The sequence below is a fragment of the Nasonia vitripennis genome, chromosome 5 (genome assembly GCF_009193385.2).
Source record: "Nasonia vitripennis strain AsymCx chromosome 5, Nvit_psr_1.1, whole genome shotgun sequence".
NCBI classification, from domain to species: Eukaryota; Metazoa; Arthropoda; class Insecta; order Hymenoptera; family Pteromalidae; genus Nasonia; species Nasonia vitripennis.
The window spans coordinates 9,690,033-9,715,150 of NC_045761.1; the positions used below are offsets into that span (position 1 = coordinate 9,690,033).

Consider the following 25,118-nt stretch of genomic DNA (forward strand, 5'->3'; position numbering starts at 1 on the left):
GAGACGCAAAACAAGACCGCGGACGGCTCTTTCTGCCGCTTCTTCTTCTTCTTCTCTCTGATGCAGAGACCTGCGCGCGGTACACGCACTCGAGAGGCTTCTTCGCGGTGTGTATACTTTCGGCGGGATTTAATTGCTGGAATTTGCGGGGGATGCTCCGCAGAATCGTCGAAATTTCATTCAAGCTTGATTATGGTTATTCGAGCGGCCCAGACAGACGTGCGCGTGTTTTCAAATTTCTCAGGGTCACATAATACTCGGCAGGAAAACAAGGAAGCGATCACGAGAGCCGAAAATTTTAGTATACGCAGCAGCTCCTTATCGGCCTCATTAAGTTTTGCCCTTCCTTTTGATCATGCGCGAATTCAAATGAGCCGCTCTCGCCGCCGCTTCTTAGAAACATCATTAAACCCTCACGGGATGAGACTATACTCGTCGGTGCACTTCCTCGAAGCAACAGTATACAACTCCCTCGAAGCGGTATTTACGCGTCGAGGACATTCGAAATCATTGTTATCAAGTCGCGCATTAAAAATTATTATTGCGACCTTTAACCAGCATGCACGACGATGTGCGCATCGCCCCGGCGTGTGATTGTAAAATTTTATGCGTCTTTGATGGGAGTAAACATTTTTAATTATGCGCGAGCCCCTCGATTTATTTTCGCCGCTCGCTCTGTTATGCGTATTCAAGGAGTGAGAGAGAGAGAGAGAGAGAGAGAGAGAGAGAGAGAGAGAGAGAGAGAGAGAGAGAGAGAGAGAGAGAGAGATAGAGAGCGTTGACTCGTTGGTGCGCGGTATTCCCTTGGTCTTTCTCTGTCGGTGGACTGAGATTTATAGGAGGAAACATTGCGCCCCGGCGACGCGTCGAAGGGAATATATGTTAATTAACGTAATGGCTTTTAAAGCACTAATGATGTAAAGGCCGTTCGTTTATCGAGCAGCTCTCTTTCTCGACGCGGCGGCGCTCGCGTAATTTATTCGTTACGACGAGCGAATTTACGGTAACTCAAGGCCGAGTCGGTGCATTGCGCCGCGGCTCCCTATGTGCCACAGCAGCATATCACGCTTGAAAAGTTGAATACAAGCTGGTCGACGTGTCTATAACGCGTGTTATGTTACACTTCGCACGTCTGCCCTATGCATATTTGATAAACGCAGCTCGAGCTTGTAGTTTGTTGCGCCGCAGCCGCTTATTACCCGCGAGGCTCTCGGGCTGAGCATTTATACGCTTTTTTCGTATTTTTCTTTGACACGCCTGTAGGTACACCTCGACGCGCTGTACACGTGCTCGCAAGAGATGGGAGCGTTATGTATTAACCCTGAGCGCAGCTCGGCTCGTTCATATCTTATTGAAGCGAGCTGCACCGACACGTGTTTCTCTCCAGGTGCAACTTTGTTGCTTCGACTGGGAAATATTATAATTTAACGCCAGAAGCTCGCGAGGCGTTGCGTTGGGTGTAAGTATTTTGTTTTTGTCTCGGGAGTCCGCAGATGATTCTGGACGTTCCGAGAAAGAGAATTAGAGAAAATGTGAGGTGTTGCGGGTTTTTGAAATGGTTTTGTATTTAGATTTGGAGAAAAAAAAATTGGATTTGTGTGGAAGCATAAATAGAAACAGAATATAGTTCAAAACATAAAAACTTTATCTTCTCGGGGTTAGAAATGTGAATAAGAGTGGTAAATGATGTAACTACTGGTTTCCCTCGTAACTTCCCTCGCCACTTTGTAACTTGTCGCCTAGTATTATGTGTCAAGGTAGATGAAGGATCCTGAAAGTCATCATTGGGATAAAGAGAGGATAGATTTCAAGAGTCGTTTTGGGTCCGTCTTAATTCCGTAAGCGATGATGTTATCACATCTGTAATCATCATTGCTTGGTACACTCGATGCCTAGGATGATTCAGGGAAGACAATGTTGGCATCTTTTACTGTGAGTCATGGTCGGACTAAAGGGGATCGACTGACCTTCCAGATTGTTAGGACAACGTCAGAAAAAGTATGGTGCAATGTTCTAATCGTGATCGTATGGACTCTTATGGACTGATATGTCTCCCATTTTCACTGTTTTGATAATGCTGTGTATCACCATCAACCTTATCACTTGGATTTAGATTTTCAACTCTTTTTATTACGCTTTTATTAAAAAATTATTACAAAAGCAACTGTAAATAATAACGGAATAAATCTGCTAACTCATGCTTTGCAGCATCATCAGGTATGAAAAAGACGTGCTTATGATCTGCAAATAATTGACATTTATGTGATTCGTATAGAATTGCTATGATAAAGCGTATCTATTGCTTACTGATGCCATCCTTGCATGTCCTATTGGAAAAAAGCCATATGCTGTACAGTAGAATGGACTTTGCGATTTCATCATAATCATTCGAAGATAAAATCCCAGCTTATGATTCTTTTCAGTCCATTTACAGTTGTAGACCGATTCCGCGATTGCACTTGTCTGTTTGGGTATAATATTTTTCTTCAGCTTCGAATGTCTATTTTTTAAATTGTTTACATCGGTTAAAATGTGTGTTTCAAAATACCTGATTCGTGAGCGTTTCTGCAAAGCTGCAATAAAATAGTATCTGAAGAAATAAAACCAGTACCAGATTGGCGTGAAGAGCTGCTCTGGCATAATTTCCTTCTGCATTCATCTTTTAGAAAAGTGAAAAATTGATTATAGTTTTTGCTTCTATGATATTGAAACTTTTTTCTCTTACCGCTTTAGTTTCAAATATGTTCACGCAAATGTTTAGTGCTGACAGCAGTACGGTTGTCAATATAACTGGACTGAAAATGTCTTCTATGAGTCTGCAAACTCTGATGAACATACGTTGAACCATTTATGAGAAATTTAAAGTATATTTCATTTTCATACGAAAAACTAATTTTGAAATACCTTAGAAGGCATTGGTGTCTTCTGATGATTATCAAAATCTTAGCTTTCAAACGGTGTTCTACGGTTTCATGGTTAATCAAGGCGCCTATGTCATAATGCAGTATCTAGATACGATGACTCTCGATTTAAATTCATATGAGAAATAATTGTTGTCTATGCCGTACACGTGATGGCACAATACCTTCAACTGTATCGAGGTGTGAGTCGTTATTTGAGCAAATAGAGTATCGCAAGTAACCCAGTGCATCGCAGATATAAGAAGTATATAGCCTTCTTCGGTTAGAACAAAGAAAAAAAGCGGCACGTTTTTTATTTCAAATGGGTATCTCAAGAGGAAAATTCTTTTTGAAAAGGCCAGAGTGTAGTTGTTGGCATCTCGAATGAAATAGTGGTACACGAAATTGCTATGCTCATTTAATTTATTTTTTAATGCGTTAAAACTTAATTACCGTTTATTAAGAGTAAAAATTTAATACTATACTCACTCACTGGATCGGTGGCAAAGCAAAACCGGCTATTCCGGTTATTATAAATCCAAGGTACCATCTGCTGAAATTTAAGGTGTTGCGAGCTTTTTTCATGATTTCCATCTTGCAATGTTGGTTTGGCCTGTGCTTTGCCCAAAGAATTGAAACTTCGTCTAAGGCAGTCTGTATACTTGCTACTGCAGTCGCCATACGTAAACTCTATACGCATTGGTAATCACGATGTATACGTTATTTTTCATGTATACCCATACAAATTTGAGTTTACATACCTTGCCGATGCAGAGTATATTTGAAAACAATTCACTGCAAATCTGAACGGCCAAGTGTTCTTCGTGGTTTCTCAAAACAAATGCTATGAAAGTTATTTCCAAAGCTGCTATAGTCAACGACACTACGTTGGTCATGAAAATCGGCAAGATTTGCATGAACTTCGACTTTTTGATCGGCCGGTCGTTGTTCAGGTTAAATTCCAATCCGATGAACGACAGCATCTTGAGATTCAAGCCTAGATATTCTCGAATGTCGTTGTTCTGCGGGGGGTGATTAACTGTTTCATGCAAAAGCGTCATTATCAAAATGAACGTATACAGCACACCTACTCTCAGACCTCGTCCTACGACGACTCGATAGGCACTAGTTTACGAGCTTCTTACTGAGCCTATCGGCGCATCATTATTAATATATTACTGAATATTCAATGGGCTTCGAGTAAACCTACTCATTACCGGATCTACTTCCCTTGCAAGTTTCGCACTTTTTTTTTCTTTCTACCTAGTTTAGTTCTATAACTACGTCCTACCATAGTTTTCCTTCTGTAGACCGATACGCTGGATGCCCGCCCTTTTTCATCATTCAGTAACCTATACGTACATTTGATCATTCTAAGCATTGTGTTTTTCTGTGCTCATGTACTAGCAGGAAAAAAATAGAGACGTAGTTTTATGGGGGCGTATTGTTTAGAAACTTTTATGCGACCATGTTATAGAAAGACGGATACTTGTTTTCTTCTTAATTTTTTTTTTCACGATAATGACACACACGATCAAACTACAGTAGTTTTCTTCGATAGAAATTGTTACATTTTATTATTTTGCAGAACTAAGTTTTTGTCCACTATAATAACGATGCATGCGAACAAAGTTTTGTCCGCATAAGTCCGGTATCTCCAAAATAAATTATTAACAAAGATGAGTAGTAGTAGCAAAATAAGCTCGAGAATCATGAACCGTCTTATAAAGAGCGATCAGTAGTATTTCCGATGTCGTACCGCAAGGAACTAATCCAGTGCTCGAATGATCGTCGAGTCGGGTGTCTTCCCATTATCAATCATCAAGTATAAGTGAGTACCTCTTGTACAACGAACAACCTCGTTCGACCTCGAAACAATCCAGGACGATTTGCATAAAAATATACCATCACTATAAATCTCCTCCGCAGCACAACAGTGTCAACTAAACAATATTCCTCGTTAATTTGTCACACCGGCGACCAGCGACTCATCTGTTGAAACGATCAACTTCGCGGACATACCCTCGCCGCAGTCGGGCGAATAATCAAAATCTCTTCTCCCGCAGCGCAGACGCGGGAAGAAAAGCACGATACAAGGACGAGGCGAGAGCAGCGCCGAGTTCTGGCGACTCATCCCGAATCGGCCCTCGAAAAATGAGCCTCGCGGTCATCCGCTTCTTCTTCTTCGTCTTCTTCTCCCCCTCGAACGGCACACGTACGCGCATAGTCGGTGGGCTTTGCGCCGCATGCCATACGATTTCTTCGTGTGTGCAAAAGGAGTCTCGCGATCGCGCGGAGAAAAATGACGCGCCTGCGATCCATTTAGGCCGTTTGACACGCTGTAATTCTTGCTTCGGTGCCGGGCTATTTTTTACGACGGGTTTCGCCCCGCTGGAATGTTTGCTTTGCGATTAGTTGAGCTTATTATTTTGGAGGGCGATACAAATCGTTAAAAATTGATTAGCAATGTTTTTTGTCTTATCCGAGCATTTGAAAAATGGGTGACGCACTTGTTTACCGATGCAGAGGGTGATAACGGATTCCTCGGAATTCCAGCGTGTTCGCTTGCTCGATATTATTGAAAGGAAGTGGGTTATCGGCAAAAATCGGCTCGGCGCGCCCGAGGCCGAATCTCCGTGTATCCGCGGAACATCGGCTGCAGATCGAACGGTACCCGGGCTATCTCCGATACCGGCCCGAAGAATGCCGATTCCAGATTAAGTTTTCGCAAGCCGCTTGTACAGATATAGTGTCCCGTTTATCTCTCGGCATTATTGACACGCGTCGATTATTGAAAAATTAAATCCCTCCCGTTTCTCGCGGGTCATTAATCTCACAGACGTCGCGACCGTTTCAGCAGCGTACAGGTGCAGCAGCAGCCGGCGATTTCTAACGCGTCACGAGATGAAATCGATAACAGGTTATATCCGTCGAGGTGAATTCCAACTTCTGCAGTTGAAGCGCGCTGCTGTGTAATCAAGACAAGAAACTCGCCCAACGAAGAATTACGACCGAAAAGTGTGGCAAAATCGGACGAGGAGTCGACGTCCTGCCGAGCAACGCCCTTGCTGCGCCGACGAGCGTCACTATCAATTTCACGCGCGCTCTCGCCAAGTGCAAGGCCGCGCGCGCGGCGGCGAGCGTTATTCAAGTCGATAAAGGATCGGCCGGGAAAATAAATTCGACGGCCGGTAGCCCGTTATACACGCTAAGCCACTTAGAGTTATACGGGGTGAACGTGCTTTTATAATATTATCGCGTTGTTATTATTATTATTATGAGCCGGGGATGCTCCGCCGTGCTGCGGCGATTAATATTACCAGTGTCAGCGTTGGTAGTAGTAAATGAAGAACCATAAGGAGATCGGAGCTACTGCTGCGCGCGGGATTATAAGGGAATGATATTCCGCTGTGTGTGTGTATGAGAGAGCATTTGCTTATGGTAAATTTTCTTGCGGTTCGTGGAAGAGATGACGAGGCGCGCGAGATTATATCGTGTGCATATGTGTAATTTTTTCAATTTTGCTGAATATTTAAGGCTGATTTTTAAGAAGTTTCAGTGAGCCTTATGGTTATGCCAATACGTGTAATTTTATTTAAAAAAGTAATTTATTGTGGAAAATTAGTGTGGTAAGGTATTTGAATTCATTTGGAGTCTGTATCGGTAATTGCAGCTAATGCTGAAAGTGAAAGGTTCTCTAGTTGTCGTATGCAAGAAAGTATGGCGAGTGCAGTCTATACACGTTTGATAAGCAGCTTAGTTACTTGCACCTGCGTATTAATAGCAAGGCTCCGGCGTTACCTCTTTTTTTTCTAAACGCCAGTACCTCATCGATAGAACTTGGTGCATATCCTATTGATGCAGTGTTTTTTTTTTCATTTATAGTATATTACGATACTAGTGCGGTAAATTAGTTTCACCCTCGTGGGAACAATATCGCCCGGGCGAAGCGGGTATAAACGTTATCCGAACTTTGCATGAACCTTGACTTTTCGATCTGCCGGTCGTTATTAAGATTGAATTCCATTCCAACGGGCCACAGCATCTTGAGATTTAAGCCTAGATATTCCCGAATGCCAGGAGGGATGTTCAACTATAAATCAATGTGTACAGCACACCTACTCTCAGACCTCGTCCTACGACTACTCGATATACACTAGCTTACGAGCTTCTTACTGAGCCCATCAGCGCTTCATTATTGAAATATTACTGAATATTCAAAATGGGCTTCGAGTACACCTACTCATTATCGAATATATTTTTCTTACGAGTTTAGTTCTATAACTATACATCCTACCATACCTATAGTATTCTTTGATACACTGGATGTCCGCCCTTTTTAATCACTTAGTAACCTACGTACATTTGATCATTGTTATATTTTAATATTTTGCAGAAATTTTTATCCACGATAATGACAATGCCCGCGAACAAAGTTTTATACGTAAGTGTATGGAAATAATCCAGTGGTCGTTCGATTCGCGTGTCGTACCGCAAGGAACTAATCCAGTGCTCGAATGATCGTCGAGTCGGGTGTCTTCTCATTATCAATCATCACGTATAAGTGAGTACCTCTCGCTCAACGAACAACCTCTTTCGACCTCGAAACAATCCAGGGCGATTTGCATAAAAATACACCCTCACTTAAATCTCCTCCGCAGTACCACAGCTTCAACTTAACAATATTCCTCGTTAATTTGTCACACCGCCGACTCATCCTTAGAAACAATCAACTTCGCGGACATACCCTCGCCGCAGTCGGGCGAATAATCAAAATCTCTTCTCTCGCAGATGCAGACGCGGGAAGAAGAGCACGATCAAGGACGAGGCAAGAGCAGTGGCCAGTTCTGGCCACTCATCCCGAATCGGCCCTCGAAAAATGAACCCTGCGGTCATCCACTCCCTCAGACTTCCCTCGATCCGCACACGTACGCACACAAGCGGTGCAAGTTCTTCGTGTGTGCCAAAGGAGTCTGCGATCCGGCTGGAGCTGGAAGTGAAAGGCTCCGGTTCTTGCGGATGGAAGAAAGTGGCAGTGACGGGATTTTTGGATCTTTTGTATCCTTTGATTCACGCTCGAGTTTCCAGGATCTTCCAGAGATGTCGCTCGGGTTGCGCTGACCGGATAAAAACCACATGTTGCATACAAGTCGGAGAGTGACTGCTGTCGATCTCTGCAGATTTTTCGAGGGACATTCTAACGCGAACGACTCTTCGAAATACCGTATGATAAACCTTAGCTCTCTCGCCATCTTATATTTTTATACAACACAAGTGTATTTTAAAAGTTGGATCTCAACTTTTCAAAAAAAATCGAGACCCGTTGATCTGTTGACAAAGGGTAACAGGCATCAGCTGGATAATTTACCGACGTCGGCTGGAGCGAGCGATTTTACCGATTAAAAATCGCTTTCGCACCACTGTACCGCTAAATAGTCGCGTTCGATTGGAAAAAGCATCCTTGACTTTCATATCGCATGAAAGTTTCGAATTAGCCAGCGAAAATTAGAATGTCTCGACTTTCTCACGTATCATAGCGCTGCGCATTATGTCTCCTCTCCGCAGCACTTAATCTGTCACTTCACGCCTATATGAGAAGTTAATCTAGGCTTTCTTGCGCTTCACGGTGTATAATCTCTTAGGCATCGCTTAATTGCCAAGCAAACGTAAATTTTACTATTTCAGAGCATAGTATTTAGAAACAAAATTTCAACTTTCTGCGAACGAACGTATATCCGCGACACCGTTCAAAAATTTACAACCAACTGAAATATTGCTTGAACGAGCGATAAACCAAAGTCCACGCACACGCAGCTTTTATTCAGTTATACTTACGCTCGTTACGCAACGCGCGTATGCAAATTCCAAGAGCGAAACGAGCCGAAGAGAAAATTAAAAGCCAGTAAAACTTTCTCGCTCGTGTCTTGGCGTATCATCTCTCTCCGATAATATTCCCCTATCGGGTCCAGCTCCGAAACGTCATAAGACATGTATACACACACACGCGTATACACATTATCCTCTTAGGCAACTCAAACAGAGAGACGATTGGCGGAAAGAACAAAAAGACCAGTCGTCGTGTAATTAAGAATTAGAAAACTTCGAACTCGCTTTCCTTCATGCGCTCGTAATTCCCTCAATCAGCGGCGATGTTCTCCCTCTTTCTCTCTCTTCACTAATGTTCCTCGCATTGCGCAACCCCGAGCGGATTAGTAGTCTCGCGGCTGCTATACTCGTGCGCCAGAAAAGCAAAGTGTCTATAGGCCCCTCCTTTCCAAACTATTCCCACTTTCATTAAGAAAAAAAAAATGCTACAGGAAAGAGGAGATTGTTTTTTTTCCCCTTGATGTGCGTGTGTGTGCGTGCTTATGCTCGATGCTTATAATAATAACTCGCGAGAAAGAGAAGCTCGTCTCGGGAGCGAAGTTTGAAATTTTCTGTGTATTAAAAATACCGAAAGAATGGGCATGTTAAGAAACATCTGCGGGAATCCCACATCCGGCCTCGAGTCCGCACGAGGCTGTCACTCCTTGTCTCGTGTGAGCATCGTGCTCGCAGGAATTCAGCAAACCCCTTTTTCCCGCGCACGCGTTTGTGTGCACGGAGAGGCTCGACGCCTACGCGCATTGTCGCGAGGTTTGGATTTGCTACCACTGCTGCGAAGTGAGAAAAGAAGTCGAAAGCTTTTGTAATTGTTTTATTGCATAGTATGTGCGTTTGGTGAAAGGATGGGTTGGAAGTCGTCGTTTTATTATTGACGCGAACGTTGACAGGTACAATTAGTACGAGGTATTCTCGGACACTCGACAGATAAATCTGTTTGCTTCGCACATTTACTTTCGTGTAAAACGAGTTTTCGTACAGTCGAAACGTACGCTCGATGTTTCATCTTTCACTCGCGTGGCCGAAAGGGAAATGAAATCCCTCGTCTGCGGCTGGTGAAATGCTTGTTTATACGAACTGTATATTATTCGGAAGAAAAACACGGCTTATCTTCTTCCGTAATTAGCCTGGGTGGGCCAGGATGGTGCAATTTATTCCCTGGTATTATTAATTAGACCGAAAAGTTATGACACCATAACTCGGATATTTCCATGGTGTAATGCGTGACACACTGTATCTATTATACAAGGTGTATTACAGCAAGATGAAAATTTGTATGGTAGCCAAACCAGTTCGATAGAAATTAAAACTCGTCTGTGTGTATTTACGAAGTTATATACCATATTGATTTCTAAAAATGATTGAATAATGCTCGGGAATCAGGATATCATCGGCTTCGAAAACACTCACGTTATATTACATTATTTTATTGAAAATACTTCCTTGCACCGCATCTATTTATTATCGTTTGCGATTCAAGATGGAATCGAATGATCTATATAGATAAAAGAGTATACTTTATAGAGAAAGAAGCAAAAGTGAATAACGATACTGGTTGTGATGGATAACATTTCATGTGATATTATATTAATATTAATGTGCGTACGAGCAGTAAATAATGATGTCAGGGTAAGATGTAAAAGATGTGCACTCGAGTATGCACCATATTTATAGTCGTAGTGCATGCCAAAAAGTTAATCATAAATAAACAGGCCTCATAGTAATTTTACAACTGCTCGTGTTACGATGCAAATAGCATAACAAACAAAGTGGTTGCATTGAATACAATTATTTTGTTTGTGTTTGCGCTCAATCTCTGTACAAATACATATCTACTCTTGACCGCACGATACACATCAAAACAAGATAGTTTTGGACTGGCCCCTCTGCAACCGATCAAACTCACCGAGTCTCCCACCAGCGAAGATAGGTAGCGCATGGACGCTTTCCTATTTCCCTCATCGCTATCTGCGAGCACAGTGTATATGTAGCAGCTGAACACCGATGCCAAAACCGCCTATTGTCAGGCCTTCGATAGAGCTGCTCACGCTATAAGTGCCTAAGCCTAACCATAATATTGTGTTTTATTCCTGAAGCCAACTGAAATCCAGATTTCGCGCCACAAAATAGCAGACGACAAAACTTACTACCACTTTACAAAGTTTGAAGATTATATATTCAAACTTCACTCTGCCAGATATTCATCTATAAACTTCAAACTTTGTAAAATGGTAGATAATTATGTTACGGAGGACAAGTCAAGTCATATAGTTCATCGTAATTTCGTTTTTATTACTTTTGGTGTTTTAATAAAGTGGTACAACGCTTTAAGTACAAGAAAATAATTTATTGATGTCAGCACACACTCCTTCGGGAAACCTATTAGCAGCCCGTGTCTCACAGCAATCACCAGAACCACTACTACGAGGAGCTACGAATAACTGTTGTCGCTAAGCAGGCTCGGTGCCAACTGGGCGCGATGATTTTCGCTTCTAATAACGTTCGACTCGACGCGCTCGCGAATTGAAACGAATTCTCAGAACTGTGTTTACACACATAGAAGGTATTGTTACCGCGGTGACTCTCTCGACGCACATACACACGTATACACGCAACATAGCAAAAATACGAGGATAAACCTCAACAATTACTTCTTACGAACAAATCAGTTACTTTTGTCGTCACACATCGCACCCGGCGTTGATACCCTTGCACAAACGTCGCAACGTCGGATTTCTACCCAACGCGATCGCTACTTTACAACCAAATATCATTTCGAATCTCGTCTTCGGCGCTGCGCCGCATATTCATCCGTTCGCGAGATAAATCAGGAATTTTTGTCGCTTCAAAGAAGCGAAGAGGAGAACGAAGAAGAAGAAGACCGAAATAAACTCGCCATTTATCAAGGCTGGCGAGATTAACGTATCGCTAAACTCATTACCACTCATATATAATGCGATCCCGGAAAAATCCGGCCTATATCCTGTCCGTACACGCGGTGAGAAGATACACAGCATCGCAAAAGTTTGAATGGACGAGAGATAGATTTAATGTGGAAGCGGAATAGGAAAGTGTTTTTTATGGATATTTCCACGGTGTAAGAATGCACGATAAGTTTGCAGAATCTTCTGGAGCGTGAATTCGCTCTACTAAGAATGAAAGTTCGATGCGAGAATCTGGGCGCTGTTTAACGGAAGACGGATAAAAATCTTGAGAATTTTTTTAGCTTTACAACAAGCCAAAGCGATTAAATTGATATATTCAACATTCATCGGCCTTCGTCATAATAGTTAAATTCTCTTTTATACTTTCGAAACTTATAAACAGATGCAAATTTGCCTCAAGGTCGATGCGATTAAAAATTTTGCTTATTCAAATTCCCGGAAACGTCCAGAATCCGCAATAAAAAATTCGTCCAACCAAAGAACCTCCCAATGAATTCTAAACAAACGCAACTACATACACGTCGACTACACCGATACAATATAAAATCCTCTCTCTCTCTCTCTCTCTCTCTCCTCGAGACTTTCATTTTTAGCAAAACAGCACATTACAACGTTCATCTCAATTCATCAAGCTCCCCATCCCGGCAAACTTTCCAGCCTCACTGTACACGTGTCCGCGGCGGCACCTCAGCTCTCGCACACATAATTGCAAAGCGCGTGCACTGCTATAAAAAAAAGAGAGCCATAGCCAAAAGCCTACACAGAGGATAATCTCGAAAGCGTACGTCTTGCACAATAAATCTGCAGCATACTGCAGACGGTGCAGTGTGTGTCAGTAGGATCTCTGGGCAAAGCGCAGCGGCAGCTGCTACACACACACACACACACACGTTCATAATAATAATTGCAGAGTCAGGAGAAGAGCGCGTGAAAATTCGAGCGGCGCAGCGCGCTTTCACGCAACTTTGCCCGCTGCACTTTTCCCCGCTCGCATACACACACACACACATACACACACATATATATATATCTATATATATATATAATACACCGGAGAATTTCACCGGCTGCTGCTACGCGAATAAGAGATCGCGGCGATAGCTTTCATTGATATAATTAATTGTAAATGCGTGTGCGCAGCGCTTGACGCCGGTATAATCGCCGCGCGTTGATCTCCGCCTTATTCTCGAAGTGGTCTAAGGCGGAGTTGTCGTAAGTATACGTATAGGTATAGGTTTTCCTATGGACTGTTCTCTGCATCGCAGCCGGGGTAATTAAGGAAGATATTGTCCCGATAAAGGGCCTCGGTTCACGAACGCGTTTCCGATACTGTAGTACGGCTGCATCGATAAATTGTTCTAATATACACGCAGCCAGCCGCGCAGTAGTTCTAACGGAGCGGCTAATTGAAATAATTGAATTACGCTCGGCGTCGCCCTTTCGGTGAGCTTTATACGGTTATTGCTCAGGCAATACCGGTAGTGCGCGGATCGTTGTTATTCGTCGCGGGATTTAATTACGGAAATAATAACATGCCCTGCTAGATTTAACGCCGCGGTGTCGAGAGCTTGCTGTAAAACGCCGGGTTTATTGAAAAATGAACCAAGGGAATTCGATACACCGTTATGTGTTCTGCGCTGCCTTGCGTAATCGGCAGGCTGGAGAGTTTTTTTTTATGAAAATTCGGGTTTTGCTCTAATTATAACACACGTCAGCGTCGGCTAATTGACTTTCCAGTAATGTACAGGTGGATTAATCTATATCGAAGCGAACATTTACCGTTGAATAAATATTTTATAAGTATACTTACGGCTCTCGTCCGAGTTCAAGGATTCACCCGAAACATCGTAAACACTTCGTGCTCTTGTGCGTCGCGAGTATCGGCCTTTAAGGAACGAATATATCATGCTTATATCGGCCCGATTTTTCCTCGCGAACTCAACATTATCGCGGATATTAATTTCCCGAGCGCATTATAACTCGGCGCTAAAGACTGATTAATGAAGAGATGAAATACCGCGCCGCGACTCGCGATATCGGCGAAAAATTCCCGCTCATCCGCGCGATGGAAATGATTTACGTCTGGCCAGAAACTGGCTTTTAATTCTAATTTAGCTCGCTCGCTCCGGCCGGATATCTCGGGATTGGGAAAGAAGAAAACGAAATCACGTGCAGCGTATGCGCGAAACGAATTTGAAAAGCCGTCCGGCTCGCGGTGTAATAAGACGCGTTGCGTCATTTTTATCAATGCTCGCGAATTCGCGGGGATTAATTATACGCGCGCGTTGTGTTGGCTTTGTTTCTCCGTGATATAATTCAGCTGCGCGGAGAGCTATTTAATTAAGCGCGCACGCAAAGGGTCGGGAATAATTTATCATGAAGAAGTATAACCATCCGATAGCTCATATCGACGATCGCGCGGGAGAAAAATCGGATCGAAATTCCCATGTACAGCTGCGCCGTAAGACCCGGAGAGACTCGAACGGCGCAGCAGCGAGCTAGAGATACTTCCAGAAAGTAGTGGGGCCGGTGGGCTTGACCAGTCCCCCAAAAGCACACACAATCCGCACACGCTTATACACATTACACTCTCCCTTTCTCCATGCGCTGCATCTCGGAGCTGCAGCAGCAGCATCTCCCACGCGACGGTCTACTCCTCTTCGTCAATTTCACTCGGGACGCCGGCATCGTCGCACCTTCTCTCCCCTTATTGTGAGTGTCTTGCTGGCGCTGCTTTATTGTCATTTGCCGGCTCGAGCTTAGCCTCAGTCGCCGACTGTCTGCCGAGCGAGTGAACGCCGCGCCGGAGGTTCCCCCTTTTTCATGCCTAATACTGCTCGTTGCCAGCCAGCAGTGATCAGACGCTCCAGCAGCGCCGACTAGATAATACACCCGGAGTAGCCGCAACCGATTTATCGATATTTACCCTATAGAGACGTGTGGATCCTTTTTCGTTTCTGCATCGACTTGGCGCATCTGGGAACGATGCCAACGACACGAGCGATGGCTTCGCTTGTTCTGCTGATTCTCGCCTCCTGCCTTCATGGTAAGTGATTTTACATTTTTTTTTGTCTTTTTTTTAACTTTGTTTTTTCATTCGACGGCTTTTTGCTGCCGATACGCGCTTCGGGATAGAATAGATTGTTACGGAAGGATAACGTCCTTCGATTGATTTATAATACCGAGGACGATACCGATTTTTATACCACACGCGCATTTTTAAGCGCGATCGGTTACGTGGACCATCTCCCGCTGGGATTTTCACTTTTAAATATGCAAATCGCGACTATCGAAACTCGGATCAGGCGTTGCAGCTCTTTTTCTGCTCCGCTACTGTGACTGGGCGCATTTGCATCCTCGCCTCGCGTCCCGATAACGTCATGGGTTATCGATCTACTACACGATATAGCGGTCATTTGTTCGGTTCGATGCGGTGCCTCTACTGCTCCTCGTAAAGATCAAAGTCACGGTTAACCAAACGGAACGCGGTGTTTGAACCCGCGGGGATCGATCGGTATGACCGATCGGATTTTTCTCCGCAGAGACGTGATTAGACGGATAATGTCTTCTTTATCCGCCGGAATCGCTCGAGCTGACACTCATCGCGCGAATCGAATTTCCGGCTTGTTACAAGCGCGTGATTACCGTTACGAGTTCGTTCTGAAAAATCGATTGAATCGGCGGCTTTTCGCCGCCGTGTGTTTCAAACTTTCAAAATCTTTCGAGAAATTCCTGCACTTTCGAACGCACGGCTAAGCACGAAACGAGCTTTAACGGACGTTTTTTCACTTCGCCGCGCTGACGCTCATAATAGCGATTTCAAACGAACTGCGGAGCTTTCTTCGCGAGAAATCGCCGGTAGTTTTCTCCTCCGGAGTGTACATGAATCATACAACGGACAGCACGTGTCATCGCCTCGAATTCGCTCTCCTTGCGATTCATAATCGCATACCCTCGAGACACAATACTCCCAGTTAATACGTACACATCTGGATGTACATACACACACACACGGCTCCGTCAAGTTTCACGCATCCGAGAAAGAACTTTCTCTGCCGCGGCGACGGGTGAAAATATGAAAGTAGCTCACACCGCGAGAGCTCGACTCGCTATACGTATAATACACGAGTTACATGTGTGTATGTGCGCTGGTCCCACGGGAGAGGCCGATAAGGTGGATGGACCGGTGACTGCTTGTGGAGTAAAGCGAGAGATACAGCGGAGATTTATCGGGAGAGTAGGTGCTTTTCTGTGCTCGGCTGCAGCGGCGAGAACAACGTATGTTTTAGAGCCGATCGCGACGCCCATCTCCGAGATTACAAACTTGGCTGACTAGAGCGCGCAGAGAAAGCTGTTTGTTTTTTGAAAAATCGCGTTACAGTTCGGAAACTTTCCTCTCGGTGAGAACGTAATTATTACGGTCGGAGCACGATGTATGCGTGTATATAGCTTCAAGTTCATTAAATGTGTGTGTATCGTTATATCGTGACCGGGCGATTTACGACGCGCTCTCATTTCGCGTCATTAAGATGATTATGGTACTTTGTATTATGCTTACAAGCCCCGTGTATAAATTATCTAAGAGCGGGAATTTTCTCTCAGCGACTTAGAGAGGCTGTGCCGTTAAAATTTTTGGCTCGTGCTTTTTTTATATAGCCGCAACGATTTTCGCATTCTGTGCACATCCTCTCCGAGATAGATATAAATTCATTGTTTTAGAGCGCTGCAGCTGTAACGATGAGAAAAACACACATGACTGGACGCATTTGGAGAACAATCGAACATCCTCGTACACGCCGGTACACGTTCGACGAAAACGGGGTCATAATACACGCGTATAATGGTTTACATAATTGCGCGCGCGAATAATTCCTCGAAAAAAAGCGATCAATCTCATCAGAGCTACGGCTCTACGGTGTATACATTCAAATTTATACAAGCCGCTTGCGACACGAGGGACACGAACTTTTCGAAAACGAACTCACCTCGGAGAAATTCCCGAGCGCGCAATTTTCCCGCGCATAATCGAGCGCGCGCCTCGGCCGCTTCCAATTAAAGTGTGGCAAGTCCAATTTTCGAAAATTCTCACTACATTATACCGTGGAGTTCTCGTCGCACGTGCACACCGAGAAATAAATCTTCCTCGTGCGGTATGTTCTCCAGCTTCTCGTGCGGTCTTTCATTGTGGCGAACAGCGTCGTAAAAGCTAAAAATCTCCGGCGCGCTGTTTTTCTCGCATTTGAATGCCGAAGCGCCTCGTTCCGCTAATCCGATTCGCCAATTACGCGCCGGAGGAAACGGCTTTTACTCTCGCGAGAAGAAAGCGACGCCGTTGTGTTCTCCGTAATGCTGCGATAAAAGCGCGATTTCCATACGTCGACCAGCTGCGCTTCGGAATCGCGTATGCAGCGAGTAAAAGCGAAGCCTAATTTGACATTGAGATCGGTATGCTTAGCTTTAAATGAAAATCGTCCGGAGCTGGGCGTATCCTACTAGGATAACGTGACCGAACGAAACCTGGCACACGATATCGCGTGGGTGGGGCAGTACACGGGAAAAAAGGGTTAGTCAGGCTCTCGATCTTCGGCAGAGGTAAACAAGGCGCTATCCGCTAATGGCGTGTCTCCCAGGCCGCTCCGGTCTTTACGGAACGAACTGCAACGAGCGGTCGTAAAGGAAGGGAAAGTAAGTGACTCGCGCTTACGTAAGCGTCGCGCTACTCCGAAACCGGAGGAACACGAATGACGTCTCTGGTAGTGCGCCGCTGCATAATATACCGCTGCTACTCGATACAGTTCGCGTTTTTCGTCGTCGTCGCGATGTAACTAATCGCTGCCGATCTCGCTTAAAAAACATCGAGAGGGGAAGCATCGATGCTGGATGTCGGCACGGCCTTGCTTATGGAGGATGGGAAACTATCCTGTAACGCTATGGATCATCTAGTTCGGAGCTACGGAGAGAGGGACGCGCGTTGCGAAACTGACCGGTCGCGATGGAGAGTATAAAAGTTTGATTATGATTTCTGCATTGCTTCACTCTTCCTCTTCTTTTTCTGACTTACACCTTTCTCGATCTTCCGTCGACTGCTGTAACGATCGGCAGCTTCGCTTGAACGAGATATTTCTTTCTCGTTTTGCAACAATAGCTCTCGGCTTACCGATCTCGAACTCGATCGTCGACGGCTCGACGAAGACATTCGTTGACAAAGAAGCGGCTGCGTAACGGTAACACCTTACAAGGAGTGCACATGCGTGCGCGTTCGAAATCGGCTTACGGAGCAGCATGCACGCGGTAGTGGCTTCCTGCGCAGCTCTAGCTTGGATCTGCCGGCTTTATAGGGGATCTACCGGATTTTCCACTCGATCCTCGCGTTGGATAACGATCGTTACCGTTAGGGCATTATGAGATTTTGTTTATTTACGATTGGTTGCGTAATCGTGTGTATGTAGGTCGGGTTTTTTCAAAGATGAAATTACAGGTCCTTCGAAAAAGCGTCATAATCGCGAGCGCGGAAGCGGTTGTTGTTGTCGCGCTTTAAGAATCGCCCGAAGCTACACGTAGCGCGCTCGGTTGCAAAAATTGCGAAATAATCGGCTTACGCAAGCGGCGCAACGCTCAACGTGTATATAGAGCTTATTGCTTCATGAAAAGTTAATATCCTTCCCGTCCGCACGACGCGGTGTATATACCTAGAAGTCAATGGGGGAGTGACGCCGGAGACCCATGAGAAACGCCGTTGACGATTTGGCAATAGTTCCTTGGCTATCCCTCTACTGTGAAATCGCGAACTGTATACCAAATAAAATATTAAAAAGCTTATTCATCTCGATAGTCGATCGCGTAGATAACTTTTGAGCCTCAGTGTATAACGTGTAGCCGGTCTCGGAGAGAGTTAATATCCGCGCAGCTGTGCAGCGCGAAGTAGTAACGTTCGCGAGAGGAAAGCCGCACCTATATGCTTTCCGCGTCCCTTTCCAAATGTGTCTATACGTGTGCAGGAAGGAATATACACTTATGCAGCGGAGACACTGCGGCGAGCGTGTATATTCGCTTGTAATTCGATTCGCGCGCCGGCAACTCATTTCCGCCGCGACTGTTTTGTTACCGAAAATCGAGAGCCGAGCGATCGGCATACGGGATGTCGTCTCTTTGTTCGGCTATTTATAAGATACAGCGAGTAAAAGCTTCGAGAATATTCCAGCGAATATAGGAAAAAAAAGAATCACGCGCGTAAACGCGAGCGAACCGACATTTCAAGTTTTCAGTATAGACCAGAGGTGCTTTGTCGTCGTTTCATCAACTTTTACCGGAGGCTGTTCGCCCGGTAAGGTGTCCTATACCATTCTGGGGACTCCTCGTTAGAAAAGTATTCGCCTCGATTGCTTTCGATTTGATTTTATTGCTTCATTATTACTGCGCATTTTTAATGCCTGCGTGACATAACGCGTAGAGACAATAGAAGAAACTTTCCTTGATCTGCCTAATGCATTCCGGAATATCAATGAAACATTTTACACAACTTCTATACCGTGTCGCTTCTCGTTTATTATTCGAACGATCTCCATCTCCTCGTTTCTCGGGGGCTTGGAGGTAACTCGCGTCAAACTCTTCGAGTCTCTACGCTAGGTGGCGCATAGGTATTTTTCCATTTCCCTCGTCACAATCTGCGAGCACAAACGTATAAATAGGGCTGTGTGTGCCACCTTTGCCAAAACCGCCTTGTTGGGGCTTACTGCTTGGGCCGCTCGTACTATAACTGACATGACTCGTCTTTCTAATCACGTGCACAGGCATTATATAGAGAAGCGAGAACTCGACCAAGATTTTTTAGCAAAACGTATACATACGCAGTAAAAAAAAGTGGACGATTTCTCACTGCGGACAACAGTATAGCGGGGGAGATCCGCTCTACTGCGGGATGAAGGTTGCAAGTCAAGGCTATACATAGGAGAGCGCACTTTCACTCTTGGGAGCGCTGCTCCGCGACACTTCCCACCTTATAATGCGCTCACGCTCGATCGCAGCTCCGCGAGATATCTATATGTGTATATGCGCGCAAGCGCTGCTTGGGGCTATTTACCTCTCGTTCCCTCCACTATTCACTCTCTTTCTCTGGGGAGTGTACAAATCCGAGCCGCTGCACTCGTTTATTCTGGTTCGCGAGCCGACTCGCGGGCATCGCCGATTCAATTAGTTTAATTACCCCCCGTTCTATACAGTATCGTGTACGACTGTTTACGGCGCATAAGGATTTCCTCGGATCCGACCAGCGGTATTTCTGCAATTTGGGAAAATTATAACGCTGCAGAATAAACACGAAAATTACAGCGCGGATGTGTGTCCGCAGTCGTTATAAAAAATCCTCATACGAGAGGAATACGTATATCGAAAACGAGAGTATGATTGGCCGGCGGGAAAACGAGTTTCTCTCTTTTGACGCTAAGTACACCGGGATATACCTCTATACCCGAGACTTTCGTAACGCCGGCGGTGCAGCGGTCTACTCGCTGATCTTTTTTTCTGAGCGAATTACAACTTTGCGCTGCAACAAGTATGTACACAGTTATTATTTTTAAGCTTGACACGCGGAGATCTCCTTCAGAATTTTAGGATGTATACATTGTATCTTTCGAAATTCGAGCGCGATAAAGTTTCACAAGCCGTATATTAGCATTCAATAAACTCCGTCCCGACGGCGGCGCGCAGAGCTTGTCTGATCGAACTCGGTATTGAACTACTCGCTGGAAAAATAATCGCGCCGCGCTTATCGGCCTATATCGCGCACTCGTGTACAAGTATACATGCATACGTCGTAGAAAGGGAAAGCGCATATCCCATCGGAAAGTCGCTGAAACGATCAGTTCTACTTCCCACAGAACGTTTATATACATACGAAGCAGTTTAAACATTGGCGCATAAACGATAACGTTTTCAGGCTCGCTGGCGCAGAAGGGCCAGCAGGAGGACCCCTGCCAGACGAAGGCCCGCGTCGTGGGCGACTACGAGTACTGCGACCGCTACTGGGAGTGCGTCAACGGACGCCCCGAGCTCTTCGACTGCCCCAACGGTCTGGTCTTCGCCGGCAAGCATCGCGGAGTGACCGAGGGCTGCGACTACCCCTGGCGCGCGAACTACTGCGAGGGCAAGCGCCAGGCTAACCCTCCGATCTCCGCCGAGCACTGCGACTGGCTCTACGGCATCTTCGGGCACGAGACCAGCTGCACGAGGTACTGGACCTGCTGGAACGGCACCGCCACTGAGCAGCTCTGCATCGGCGGCCTGCTCTACAACGAGAGAGCCAGGTCCTGCGACTGGCCCGAGAACGTCGAGGGATGCCAGAAGCACCGTGAGTTTTACATATTCTCAGCTCCTTCGATCACTTATTTCAAAACATTGAGCTGTAATTCAATACGAATTCTCTCCGCGCAGCCCTCTGCAACGACGACGCCAACGGCAACGTGCCCCTGGGCAAGTCCTGCAACCGCTACTGGCAGTGCCAGGGCGGCTACCCCCGTCTGCAGCGCTGCCCAGCAATGCTGGTCTTCGACCGTCGCTCTCTGCGCTGCGTCGTCCCGCCGACCGAGGACTGCGACGTCCCCACGACTCCGGCCAGCCTCGACGGCGACCTGCCCGACAATCGCAACGAACAGGAGCCCGAGGAGGAGAACCTACCGCCCGGCGTAGCGCCTCTGCCTCACGGAGCCATACCCATACCCATCAGGGGCCAGGGACGACCCAGGAATTAAAAGCCTGTGACGAGTGCTGTGGGCTGCGACGCGACCGGAGATCGTATACCTTGTACCCCGACATCACACGCGCACGGACGCACTGCTTACCGATTTCTCATCCGATCCCTTTCCTATACACTCGTATGTTAACGAATATCCGACGAAATTACGTAAAACGTCGCGTTGCGTAAAGCGGAGAGATGGAAAAAAAATTAACGCAACCGAGGCGTGAGAAAAATCTCATCTTCGTCGTCTAAAAGTCCTCCCGAATCAGGCTCTGCGCTTTCTTTTTCTAAATTTCTATGCACACACACACACACACTTCTATAACGCTTTACATCACGCGAACGAATCGGAACTTTATACCTACTATACGGATTGCGCAACGTAGAGAATATACGCGTTATACGCGCACGCGCTTCTGTCATTTCTTTCACTTCGACTTCCTGATCCGTTACTTCTAATTCTACTTACTCCTTTTGCGGACGTGTGACGGTTACGATCTGATATTATAAACACACATACACACACGATTATATATCGGAGCTGACGATACGATATATTATCATCATGTGGACACGAACACACACGCACACACACACATACACAGGAGCCATCGACTACTTTGCGATTTTTAACTGCGCGAGCGCGATACACTTGCTCTTGCAATGTTTCGTTATTATTATTATTTTATTATTATTATTATTATATTATTTGTATTATTAGAGTTTATCGTGAACCTGAGATCGAGGATCCCCTATTTTACGTATATGATTTATATATACTTGGTGTAACAACGAGAGCGTCGAAACTATACACAAGCGGTACAATTGAGTTATGTCATACGTCGAGACCAAAAGTCCTTCTAAAAAGTCCTTGTACTACTGTAAAGTTCGTCTGTCGAAATGTAAATACTATATTTTTTCTCTGTCCTCTTCTTCTTATCCTATATACCTTGTAGAACGAAGAAAAGGCAAACAAACACACAAACACACGATGATTAAGGACGATAAAACAAACATTATTGTACGTTATATTGTGCCGTAGAATTTCTTTTCTTCTGAAAATAAAGTGAAATAATGTATTTTTTTTACATAAAAATAAGACACGTAATACGAGTCACGTATTATTATCTTCTTTCCTCTTTATTACAATCGACGTTTTTGTACTCGTTTATGTACTTATAATATCCAACGTTTTGTTTTTTCATATACACGCACAAGATCAACAAAACACGTATACGGAACGATCACAAAAGGTTGTCAACGTTTTGATTATCATATTTATTCACGAATGTGTTTAACCGCAGGTACCAAAGCTCGAAAACAGAATAAAACAAACTAACGACTTCGCCTCGTCCTCCCGCCTTCTCTCGTATACTCGAAAGACTCCTCCTGATGCTCATCGTCCATTGAATGATTATGCGCTGCGAAGAAGAACAAAAAGTCAAACGACTTTTTCCGGCTACGTAATAATCGCATCGATATGAGAGAAAAAATATGCTCACCAGTGAGGAAGCTCGTCCTTGTCGAGACAGCTGAGAGTCTCGGAATCGAAGAGCTTGTCCTCGCCGCAGGTGATGAGACGGGGATGACCCTCGACGCAGGTGATGAGACGTCCGCAGTCGCCGGGCACGGGGAACCTAAGGCGAGAGTTTATGTAAATTTTCAAGGATTTTCACGACAGAGTTTTCCACATTTATGAATTTTTAAGAGGCATGTATACCTGGGGAACGGCCAGAATCTAGCGGCAGCTCCAGTGGGCGGCTTAGCCGGACACTTGAAGCCGACGACGGCCTCGGGGTTGCAGTAGGGTATCAGCTGGTCGGGCCAGACGCAGGTGTGGCTCTTGTCGTCGTAGGCCAGTCCGGCGTCGCAGTGGGCCTGGTGAGGCTCGCCGTAGGCGCACTTGATGTACGTCGTGCTGCAGGAGTCGCTGTCGGGGTAGATGCCGAACTGGTACTCGCAACCGGGCGAGCTCAACGGAGTCACTGAAAATTTTCATTACCATAAGAAATATTCATATCGTTCAAAGATCGAATCGACTTACGGTCAGCCTTGCGGTGTCCGCAGTGGACGGCCCAGTTGTAGTTGCAGTGGTTGTGCACGGCGCCTTTGCCGTCGAAGAGCAGGCCGTTCTCGCAGTGCTCGAGACTGAGGGTTCCGTTGGTGCAGAGGAAGAACGAGCCGCAGTCCTCCGGGTGGGGGTAGGCCTGGACACCCCAGGGCTCGGGACAGGTCGGCACATCTCCGCCGAACAAAGCTGCCGCGTCGGCTGCTCATGCATACGTCGAAGAGATCGATAAGTGCATCGGTCGAATAACTCGTTTCGTATGCGCGAGACGAGCCATGCATTTCCTCCTCACGTATACGCGCGGGCCGTTATCACTACTCTACAAAAGACGCGAAGGGAAGTCCTCGGGACTGCCCGTGCATGTGCAATGCGACTAACGCTTCTCTCGTCTCCTTTGTGAACCAGCGGCGAATGTTAATCGCCTCGCGGTGTCGTCTCAAGTGCGCATCGATCGAAGAGTTATGCCACCGTCCGATACGCGTAACCGGTGCATGAATTATGGATGTTGTACGCACGACAGCTAAGATTTTTTTCGTCGGCCTTTCTCTTTTACGAGAGCATGGGCTCCTCATTTTGTTCTTCTTAATTTCGAGCGCGAGACACGGTGTAGCCCGTGCATTGATCCGTTGCTTCGTGTGAATACTATCGAGAGACGTAAAAGTTTCTCTCAAAGCAGCAGCGGCAGGTATAGTCGCTTATAAGCGCGGTGTGTATAATTATTTCGTCGTAAAAGCATATTAATTACGCTCGTTCGCTTTTTTGCGAGCGGTTCTTGTGCGAAAGGAAATTTTTAAGGCTTGTCATTATATTCACGCATGGATTTTATTTTCTATTTCACTGCTTTGGATGATACCAGGCGGAGGATCTTCGATCGGTACAATATTCTACGGATTATACGAGGAGTCGATGCGTTATGTCAGTCTCACGTCCATATGGCAGTGAAAGCAGTCGACGCAACGAGCAAGCGCATACCCGACGAGACGAGAGCTCGCTCCGCATCAATAGCGCGAATTTTTCTCCAAACGATTCTCCGCCGATTTTCTCGCGCAAGAGCGCAGAGCGATTATTATTATATATTATCCCGATACGCGCGCGCGCCAGAGGAAAGAACAATGGACGCGAGCGGTGTAAGTTTACTTTCACTCTCGGGCCTGGATTTTTCTCTCGGGGAAACAAAACCCTTTGTTACCGTGCTTCCTCCGTTCGACGCTAACAGGTTTGACGAAACGATGATTAAAATCGCGTAATATACAGCTATAAGAGTGAGAGAGACTTACCGGTGGCGACAAGGGCGAGAGCAGCAACGACGGCGGCGAGGGCTTGCATCGCGGGACGGCTCATGTTGGTTCCGGTCTGCGCTTTGCGGCCAGTAACAACGACTACTACTGAATTTCGTGGCCGCGACGCTGCGTGATCGGCTTCTCTCCTCTCCTCGCCGGCCTCGAGAGCTGCGCGCCTGTGTATGTGTTGCTATATATCCCCTTCACCTGGAGCCGACTGACTGACTGACTGAGCGATCGGCCCCACCTTTTCTTACTTGTACATGTACCTACCTATATACACACGCGATGGATATCCAACTCGTTTTA

At 45.7% G+C, this 25,118-nt stretch overlaps 3 protein-coding genes across 4 annotated transcripts; 1 reads left to right on the plus strand and 2 right to left on the minus strand.

Annotated features, from left to right (window-relative positions):
- Positions 1-2,190: 2,190 nt before the first annotated feature.
- On the minus strand, positions 2,191-3,961 carry Or286 (odorant receptor 286). The gene is made up of 8 exons (NM_001190690.1): positions 3,662-3,961; positions 3,394-3,590; positions 3,086-3,308; positions 2,905-3,008; positions 2,726-2,825; positions 2,549-2,659; positions 2,308-2,463; positions 2,191-2,241 (listed from the first exon to the last, which is right to left on the minus strand). The coding sequence occupies exons 1-8, from the start codon at positions 3,959-3,961 to the stop codon at positions 2,191-2,193; spliced, it is 1,242 nt and encodes a 413-aa protein (NP_001177619.1).
- A 235-nt stretch (positions 3,962-4,196) lies between these two features.
- On the plus strand, positions 4,197-22,569 carry Cpap3-d2 (cuticular protein analogous to peritrophins 3-D2). 2 transcript variants are annotated; one of them, XM_031931626.1, is made up of 4 exons: positions 4,197-4,731; positions 14,662-14,774; positions 20,664-21,074; positions 21,158-22,569. In XM_031931626.1, exons 1-4 carry the CDS (start codon positions 4,685-4,687, stop codon positions 21,472-21,474), a joined length of 888 nt encoding a protein of 295 aa, XP_031787486.1. In that variant the 5' UTR covers positions 4,197-4,684; the 3' UTR covers positions 21,475-22,569. The 2 variants fall into 2 exon arrangements, with proteins under 2 accessions (XP_031787486.1, NP_001165853.1); NM_001172382.1 differs by lacking the exon at positions 4,197-4,731 and having other exon boundaries at positions 14,623-14,774; positions 21,158-21,474.
- Positions 22,128-24,897, minus strand: Cpap3-d1 (cuticular protein analogous to peritrophins 3-D1). The gene is given in 5 exon segments (NM_001172383.1): positions 22,128-22,882; positions 22,964-23,098; positions 23,182-23,446; positions 23,506-23,730; positions 24,807-24,897. Coding segments are annotated over 5 exon segments (696 nt in total). The 5' UTR covers positions 24,871-24,897; the 3' UTR covers positions 22,128-22,875.
- Between the last annotated feature and the right edge of the window lie 221 nt (positions 24,898-25,118).

What these genes read in the sequence shown, in the direction of transcription:
- Cpap3-d2 (XM_031931626.1), top strand. Translation starts at nt 4,685, where the DNA reads ATGATCGTCGAGTCGGGTGTCTTCCCATTATCAATCATCAAGTATAA. An exon ending in TTATCAATCATCAAGTATAA is followed by an intron (nt 4,732 to 14,661) that starts GTGAGTACCTCT and finishes TTTACCCTATAG; the next exon opens with AGACGTGTGGATCCTTTTTC. An exon ending in TCTCGCCTCCTGCCTTCATG is followed by an intron (nt 14,775 to 20,663) that starts GTAAGTGATTTT and finishes TAACGTTTTCAG; the next exon opens with GCTCGCTGGCGCAGAAGGGC.
- Or286 (NM_001190690.1), bottom strand. Translation starts at nt 3,961, where the DNA reads ATGACGCTTTTGCATGAAACAGTTAATCACCCCCCGCAGAACAACGAC. An exon ending in ACACCTCGATACAGTTGAAG is followed by an intron (nt 3,009 to 3,085) that starts GTATTGTGCCAT and finishes CATCGTATCTAG; the next exon opens with ATACTGCATTATGACATAGG. An exon ending in ACATATTTGAAACTAAAGCG is followed by an intron (nt 2,660 to 2,725) that starts GTAAGAGAAAAA and finishes CTTTTCTAAAAG; the next exon opens with ATGAATGCAGAAGGAAATTA.